General features: G+C 35.6%; 1 protein-coding gene across 1 annotated transcript in view; it reads left to right on the top strand.

The window, feature by feature from the left end:
- Positions 1-6809: 6809 nt before the first annotated feature.
- Positions 6810-9555, top strand: part of FSTL5 (follistatin like 5) — a 248185-nt gene continuing 245439 nt past the window's right edge. Inside the window, exon 1 of the mRNA XM_041427999.1 lies at positions 6810-6940. Within this exon, the coding sequence (XP_041283933.1) occupies positions 6818-6940 (123 nt within the window). The 5' untranslated portion in view covers positions 6810-6817. The remainder of the gene's footprint in view (positions 6941-9555) is intronic.

Here is a 9555-nt window from a genome sequence, read left to right as displayed (position 1 = left end):
AAGTGGTTGAATTCCCCTCAGTTGAGATACTGCCATGATCGTAAACATTAATCCTGTAGGATATTGAGGAACCAGCTGTTACAAGTTTGCTTAATGAGGGAAGAAGGAGACCACCTCGCTAACAGTATAACCTCCACAAACCAGCACTTGCATATGTCAATGATGCTAAAATTACCCTGAGGTTGATACTGTAGTCTTGGGAGAAAAATAGATCAATATACACAACGCAAATCCTTTAAACAAAGCTCCTCTGAGATATGTGAACTATAGTACGCATTTTTTTCTTCTTTCTGAAATATTAAAGACGTTATGAGATTGTGTGAAGAACTTATAAGAAGGTTTTAAAATTGCCATTTCTCATTTGATTATAATTCATTGAAACTGGGGTTGCTAACACTAATAAATCTGTGTGTCATCCTTTATATAAATAAATAAATATGCTGAAAATGGTAAGATAAAATTAGAGCATGAATTTAGTGTCAAAGATAAGTGTCCTTGCTGCATCTGCATTTCAGGAACTTTTCAGAAATGGCCCTGGCACGATCAGGCCACTTGTGCACAGGTTCACATGAGCCACTGTAAATCTTTAGGGCCAATTCCAAAGAAGCCCTTCTAGAAAAGCCCTGGGCAAATGGATCTTGCTTGCATCCCCCCACAGAGAGGGGATGGGCTGCCTGGCTGCTGCTCTTACCCACCAGCACCTGGCAGTGCAAGTGGTGGAGGGCGCAGAGAATGACAGTGACAGGCAGGGAAGTCTGGCCCTTGTGCTGGCTGCTCACCACGGTGGTGCCTGGGCGTGCCAGCCTTGGAGCCACCTGGCGTGTCTGTAAGGTCTGCACAACGCCCAGGTGCACTAGGACAGGATCTGCCCTCCACCTTCTGCTTCTGCATTCTGATGGTTTTGCAGTTTAAATCAGGAAAGGAGAGAGGGAGAGATGGACAGGAGTCAGCAGAAGGCAGGGTACATCTGGCATGACAGCGGCTTTTTGTGAGATTTAAAAAAATAAAGAAGTTTCTCATCCTGTGTGTTCCAGCACATGAGCTGTCAGTAGCATTGCTGGCTGTTCCAAAATGACATGCCAGCCTTTTTTGGTGGGTGAAGGATGAAGAGCATGTGCCTGCACAGTGAGTGGCTGTAGCCACATAGAGCCTCAGCTGAGAGACAGAACAGATTGGGACGCAGATGTATGAGCTGTTGGCTGCCGTGGCAGTGCTGCACTTCACTACTGCAAGCCCCAAGCCTGCTGTACATAGTTAAGGTGACCTAAGCACTCTGGTTCAGAGTGTAGCTGCCACTTCTGGAGGAGAACTGGAAGGTGGCAGCATGAAGTGTGCAGTGCTCAAAAGCTGTCAGGAAGTCGTGGGGTTGAGAGCTGCCCCTGTGACACTGTGATCTGCTTTCCAAGGCGCATTTTGACAAGGAGAAACATTGCTAGATATGTATTTCAGCTATATTCATAAGAAAATATGATACTCTGACTACTTTGTAAGAGCCTCATTTTTGGTGTAAGGATAACTATTGTAAGGTTTTTGAAGGTAGGCTGTGTGTGAAGATGTGGGCATTAGGGTAGAGTAGAGACACGCTAATGGGAAAAGACATGCTCTTAGCTAAAACTTCTGCTATTCATTCAAAGTTAATGCAATTTAATTTTCTCTACACAAGAAAATACTTTCTTTGCTGCTACCTTTCTGCCATGAAACCATAAGGGTAGATAAAAGCATCTTAAAAAATGGTCTTTCATGCCTGGTTATTCGTGTCCATCATGATATGCAATGAAATCCTCAAAGTCACAGGCAATGAAGCATATACATATTTATTACTGTGGCTGTACTATAAACCTATTAATAACACTGAATATGGTGACATAGCTTATGGTCTTTTTTCTGATCCCCACAAAACAGACAATTAATTTTATTCTTATTTATTTTCAGATTAATAATATCCAAAAGACAGAGATTGACATTTCCTGAGAGCATACAGTGCTACTCCTTGATATGTTGAAGTTGACCTTTTAAATAATTCCAGGTTAATATCTGATATATCTTTTCTTTTAAAGGCAGGAGGAATGCAGTGATTGGGCTATTATTTAAGATTTAATTTATTATACTTTGTAGGAGTGTTAAGTTGATCATATCAGTTTATTGAGGTGGAATATTCATGTTTTCAAATCAGTTATATCTCTTCTCTTATAGCCAAATATCCTGGCTAGTCACCATTTATCAACACAGAACAGAGCATAACAGCTGAGAAATTCTGGGGAAAAAAAAAAGAGCTTTAAAAATGGCAAAGTTCTTAATTTTATGCATGTATGCATTTTAAAATAGGGCATTCTTGTAACTGGGTATATGTTTTAACTCTTTATATAAAGTATGGTTAAACCAGGTCACGTTACTTATATTTTTTAGTACACTGTGAATACACATTGCCACATTTGGAACTGGTTGTGTAAAATATCTTTTCAGTCTTATCTGTGAAGATGACAGCATGGGGACAGGTAAAGTAGTGCTTATTATGCATTTGCTAAACTCTCATAGTAGCAAACTCTTTCCTAGTCCAACAAGAAAAAGTTAGGCAAAGAACAAAATTTATATTACCAATGAACAGCTGAGAAGCTTTAGAAATCATAATAACTTTGAGAGGAAACACAGTGGTATTGTAGAATATATTAATCATTATTAGATATTCATAAGTAAGGTGTCAGAACTGAGATCTAGTTTGTTTTCCATGAAGTATTGGAAAAGTTCTAGCAGGAGAGAAATGGGAGATATAGGTTTGCATTACATTTCCTCAAGAATTATAAGAAATTGTCTCTAACTCAGCAGTGACTATCTGATCATCAGGGTGATGGTGGAAACTCTGTGAACTTTTCATGAAGTTTTCTTTGCTTAAAAAAAAATCCCTGAAAATTATTTAAGAGTCCCATTTCCCTTACCTAAATAAGGCAAGTGAGCTATCCTAAGGTATTCCTTCTGTCAGTTCAGAAGCTATAGCTCTCCCAGCAGTGCTTCTTATCCAAGAGTTTTAAGTATAAACTTGACACAGAATAAAAGAATCCTCTCATGGATTATAATTTATAAAAAAACAGTTCAGAATTAACTGAAATGGAAAGTAGTCAATAGTGAGAAAACTGCAGAGTGCATCAGATTCATGAATGCTCTGGAAATGGGCTAAAAAGTGAAATGGCAGAGTCATCTGTGAATCAGAAAGGAAAATCTAAATTTGATACTCACAAAATTACTGTACAGTGAGAAATAAGGAGCAACCATTATCTGTTCAACATCCTTCCTCGTCAGCTCATGAGGAAAATCTAAGGATGACAAACAACACATATGACTTCTACAACATTGATCAATTTGCTCTGAAATAGTGCATTAAGCTCGTTGTTAATAAGAAAATTAATGCACACTGAAGAAAGAAACTCAACGCCCTACTTATTTGTATGCAGTGGGTGGGGGGGCAGCCCACCCCCTGATTATTTACATGCAATGAGTAGCTGTAAATTAACTGTTTGCATTAATAGGATGGATGATATGGAATTACTGCTAGTAGTTGCTTAAGAAATTCAGTTCAGTGTTTACTGGCAGAAAACCCATATATATATATATGTTAAAATATGTACAGTTAAAATATGTACTGGGATATTTTATAATTTTTAATTTTTTCTTTGCATTTTAACCTCTAATCTATATTATAAGTGAGAAATGTGCAGAGAAAGAAACAGAAAAATGCAGAGATACAGACTGGTATCTGCTTAAAGAGAGAGTAAGCCAAGTAAACTCATCAGATTTCCAAACATGGTTATATGAATACAAAGAAGCAACAGCCTTCAGTGAAAATAAAAGTAGACATATAATAATAACTTAGAAGCAATTCTTTTACAAATATGTAATTAATGAAGTTAAAAATACATAAGAATGTTATCTGAACACTGAAACATCAAGTTCTGCTAGATTATAATAATGAGTAGAGGGTCTAGATCATTAATGCAAATTTCAGTTCAGAAACATGTAATTTTGCCCCAGAATGCGTGATATAACAATTTGAAAAAAAAATCTGATTTCTAGATAATACAATATTAAAACAAAATTTAAAACCCTCTCTGCATATAACTTGGGCTGTACCTTCAAGTAAAATGAGAAAGAAGCAATTTTAGGTAACATGAATATGTAGTCTTGATACATTATTTCTTTATGTTCGGCTATATGCAGCAGTTGTAATGAGGCTTTGAAAAGTCATTTTTATTCCTGATCTTAGTTCAACTCTTTACAATGTAAGTTCTTAAGACAGATAATATTTTTTCTCTTAAAATAAGGGCTTCATAATAGTACTGTATTAAGGAGAACTGTGGTTTTGGTAATAATTTTAAAATAAAGAATCTTTTAAGATATTAAAAAAATTAAAGAGAATATGTATGCTACTTAAAAAAAGGTAGATATTTTAAATTTTAAAAAGGCAAAAAATAACTGCATAGGCCCTGCATACTTTTGGGATTTTGGGTGCCATCTGTCCAAAAGGCTTACTTTTTAAATTTCTGTTGTAAGTGTTCATCCAAGTATCAGGCAGTGAAGTCAGAAACTGAGCATGTAATAATTTTCTCTTCTGTACAAGTACAAAGCATAAGCCTTTCAAGGTCAACCAATTTTCAAAGCCATAAGGACTCTATTCTTTTACACCACATGAGACTAAAATATGTTCAGTATGTGGGAGGGTGGTGGAATGTGTCTGCTCTTACAGCCTTCTGTGAAATTACTGTTTTCCAACCAAATTTTCATTGTTCAGAGAAGTATTCCAGAAGTGCACAAAAGGGACAAAGGTTCAACCAGGTTCTTAGCATGCACAAGTGCTAAACTAATCTAATTCTGACCTTTAAAGTCAACAATTAAATATTTTTTAAAAATTCAATAAGAACAAATAGATATTTTCTTTGAGATTCAAAATCAAGATTCTGATTTTTCTTTTTTTTTTCCAATTTTTTTTTTAGATGGACTTACTTTTCCAGTAACATTGATACTGAGAACTAACACATAGCTAGTGAAGGAAAATGCCATACTTGAATCCTTAGAGATCTGAAGCAGTCTTTTTTTTGGTGTTTCATGTCAGTAAACTAGATTAGTTTTAATAATCCCATAGCAAAGATCCACCAGAACACCTGATTAGCTCTTCTTGTTTTGGTGGAAGATTGAGGGGAACTCAAGAAGAAAATTTCTCTGTGTCATTTCCTATCCTCACTATAATATCCTGTTCATGAGCAGGTGTAGAAGAACAAGCCTCAAGTTATTTATGTAAAATATCCCTCAATAATAGAGGTTGTTTTTTATGTTTCAAATAATGCTCTGCTTAATGAATTCTGTGCAAGCTCTCCTAAGAGAGCTACTTCTACTATGTATATTAGAAAGGCTGGAGTGACAAAGAAAGGTAATTGAAATGGAAACTGTTGGAAAAAGTAATGATAAATGAGATGAAATGTTAAGTTTGATTAATAGGGAGAGCCAGAAGGAGATTGGGTTTGGTGGAACAAAAGGTAAGTGATGTCGAAGTAATATGGTGTATTAATGTCGAGCTTTTGTTTGAATTACAAGTGTGAAGGCAAGGCAGGCTGGTGAAAATCAGCTGGAATGAGGATGAAACAGACCTTTCAGTGGTTTTACCAAATTTGGTAGAGTAGTCCCCAAGGAAGGGTAGCAGACTTAAGCAGGATCTGTTACTGAGCCTGTGAATAGAGGTTAAGAGTAGAGTCCATTTGCTCAGGAATTAATTCTATTCAGTCTCTCTGCCTTCAGGTGACTGTGAAGACTACTGCTATGTGAGGAATGATAGGAATCAAAACCACAGTTTGTGTAACAGTATTGCCAGGAGCAGACTGTAAATGATACAGGATAATAAGTGATCCCCAATTTGTTCACATTTTATGCTCAGATGATTTCCCATAGAAGAGAAAATGTCAGGCAAGACTTGAAAATTCAGTGCACAGTCTGGGCTGCTAGGGCACTCTTATGATGTTTTGTACTTATTCCTGTATATCTTGATTCTTATCAGAGGTTTCTATATTGGCAGGCTAAGTGAGCTAAAAGCAAAGTAGAAAGGGGGAAAAAACCTCCACTCATGCATGAAAGTGGCTCATCTCTGCCCCATAACGTAGGACTAAATAATATAGACTAGCAGACTGACTTGGGAGTATCTTGAAGTAATGAAGATCAGTTTGCTGTGTTATCTGTTTAACATGATGGTTTCAACACAAATGCTGAATATCAATAATAAATATTGTCTATCTCTAAAAGGTTCTGAAACCACGTACATAATGTATATGTGTACATCCATTAGGAACCATACAAGGTAACTCTCATGCCATATGTATCTATAAATCTGTGAGTATGATTATAATAAGCTTTTACGTTGTGAATAGTGCATCACAAGAGACCACGTTTGAAATAAAAAGTTGATGAACATGTGATTGATGATAATTTTTTTTTTCTTTCATCTGAGAAAAATGATTGCATTTTTCGCCACTGCTTTTCTTTTATGTTCTGTCTTTTCTTTGACTTTTTCTGGTTGTTTCCTCAGTGACTCCTTCATATGAGTATTGAATAGTGATAAGAAAATTCTTGGTTCAGCACAACTGAATTGATGCTGCTGTCCCAAATACTACTACCATTTTTTCTCTTTGCTGTTGTGTCAGATAGATTGTCCTATATCTACTGCATTTATTGAAGTCCACAATTGGTTTATCAGTATTGTATTTATTATACAGTTTATGCTAAAGTAATATTGTATCTCTGAACTTGTACATTTTATTTTCACAGAAACAGACCTGTAAAGATGTTTATGTGGTGGTCTGCTGTTTTACTTCTTGGATGCATTTTGCTGGGAGCAGATGGGTGGCCAGTCAAGGAAGGATACGACTTCAGGCCCTATCAGCCCCTATTAAGATTACGGCACAAGGTATGGATTATTCTCTAATAGTTCTTCCTTTTCTTCCATGGTTAAGGGATAAATTACGCTCTAGCCTTGTCTTTTTTGTGTTTATTGGATTAATGTTCAGAAATTAACTTTTTCAAAGGGAATGTGATAATATCTGTTTTAGCTTCAAAAACTAGAAATTAATTATATCAATGGAAGCTCAGAGGAAGTGCCTGAAGAAGCTCTCTCTTAAAGCAGCTGTCAACATCTGCTTAAGTCAATGACTTGTCCCAGTCCTCGGTGAATTTCAATCCAAGCAGCATAAAGGGAAACTGCCCATCAAAGAAGAATGGCATTGAAGTTAACTGATGAATAGAAGCTTGTTTGCAGGAGGTTCCCGGGGCTTGCTGAAATTAGCAATTTTGGACCATGACAAAATGCAGATGTCTTCTGAGTTGCATGGTTCCCATATTCAACTACTACGAGCCATTCAAATTTTGCCCACCTGATGCTCCTTTGTCATCAATCCAGGACTCCCAAAACAGTTCTCAGCTAACAAAACCTGCCCCTCTTCTGGTAGCTAAAAGGGAAACCTCTGTGGTGGTTCTGTAAAACAAGCAAAAGGGCTATAATATTTCCATGGGTTGTCTAAAGTTAGCATAGTTCTGATCAACTTAATTCTTTCTTGGCATGGTAGTCATGGGAGCAACATCTGAGGTGCCTTAAGACCTACAATCTGGCCAACTGAGATGATAAAAAAAATTCACCCTTCTGAATTTTTGTGCTACATATAATAGGTCTGAATTATAGCCATAAATTCTAAATGTTAGTTTCTATTAAAGTTTTGAGATACTGCTAGTTTTATTTCTCAGTACTTTTTTGTAAAGCATGAAAAATATTTCTTTTTGGTCCTCAGTTTAAGAAAAAGACCCAATATTGTGTGATTCTGTCTCAGCATATAAGGAGGAACTGACAACATGAGTTCTCAAATAAGTAAAATACTTACCTATTAGCTAATTAATGTATGCTATGTAGATTAAATGCAAAAAGTTTCTTAACAGATAGAAAGTAAAATCTTAAAATCAAAGAATTATGCACCCTCTAGGGAATGTTCTCAATCAGAATAAGATTGAATCAGGCCACAGTCAAGGAAATAAATAACTGTATCAGCACACAGGTTTTTATGCTGATTATTATTCAAAACTTTGTCTCATCACTTTATTTCCATTTGACAGCTGTAAGTAAACTAAAATAAAATAGCACAAGAAAACTACTTTGAAATCTAGAAGGAAGAGGGAGACTAGTAATGAAACTGTGGAATGAATCATGTGAGGGAGAAATCACATGTGCAAAAATACCCGTACACAAAGCCATGAAGATTGTGAGAGCAATGAAGGACAAAATACAGGGTATAATTAGCATTGTTTCTGAGATTAGATGGTCTCTGGTCTTAATGAATGTATGTGGAACTATTCATATGTTGCTATTTCTTAATTATACTTTTAATATACTGATAACTCTCATACAATTCTTGGAATAGGCTGTCATAAACTTTTCAAGTTTAATATTGGGGGAATCACACATAGACATATGAAAACAACATACAAATAATTAAAACTTGATATAAAACTTTGTATTAAAAAATATGGTGGGTTTTTCCTTAGGCAATATGTCTAGAAAAAAAAAAAAATGTTTTAGTACAGTTGAGCTTTTGATATTAGGGACATATATTTCTGAAAAAAAAATGTAAGGAATGTAAACTTTTCTAAAGTCAATTTTTAAAACCAACTTTGGCACAGATAGGCATACTCAAAATGTAAATAATATGGTAAAAAACTTTCTGCTTCAATCAAACACTTAATAAATCAAGTGCTTAGATTAAGTTATGCCGATAGAATACTCACTGCAAACAGATGATAATGAATATATGCAGTTATATTTGCTTTGATCAGGCAATATGTATGCAAGTTTATGTGTGCAAAGATTAAAAAAATAAAAAAGAAGATTAATCTCTCTTGCTCTAATAAAGGGGAAATTATCTGACTTGAACAATAGTCCAACCAGAGCAACTTTAAATGTCAACCTGCAGGGAAAAGCAATCCTGTAGGTATTTAGGTATTATCTTGAAATAATGATTGTGTTCGTGGTGGAAACAGGCATTCATATCATAAAGGTTGTCTTGTTTTAAAAGGGATTATGAACGGTTTCAGCTTCTCATGCATAGAAATACAGACATGAATTTAGTCTGTATATATGATAATCTGAAAGCATAAGAACAGCATTTCCATGGAAAAAAACTTTATAAATAGAAAAAAAATTATGCATAAGAAAACATTTTTTTACTTTGAGCACTGGAATAGATAACCAAGAGAGCTTGTTGAGTCTTTATCTTTGCAGATGTTTAAAACCTCTCTGGACATGGTCTGGGACAGCCTGTCGTGGGTGACCATGCTTGAGCAGGGAGATATGACTGGGTGACCTCCAAAGGTCCTAATGTTCTTTGATTCTGTACTTCATTATAATACACCGTTAATTACAGTGATGTTTATTATCATGGCTGTTATAATGGTAATGAAGATCAAATGTTTGACTGCATTGTTTACATATGAAGTATTCAAACCCAGGAAGAGATGAGTTCTCTTGAACCAGAACTGAGA

Source organism: Onychostruthus taczanowskii, unplaced genomic scaffold (assembly GCF_017590055.1).
Source record: "Onychostruthus taczanowskii isolate IOZ18803 unplaced genomic scaffold, ASM1759005v1 scaffold12, whole genome shotgun sequence".
Taxonomy (NCBI): Eukaryota; Metazoa; Chordata; class Aves; order Passeriformes; family Passeridae; genus Onychostruthus; species Onychostruthus taczanowskii.
This window is presented reverse-complemented; position numbering and strand designations above follow the sequence as displayed.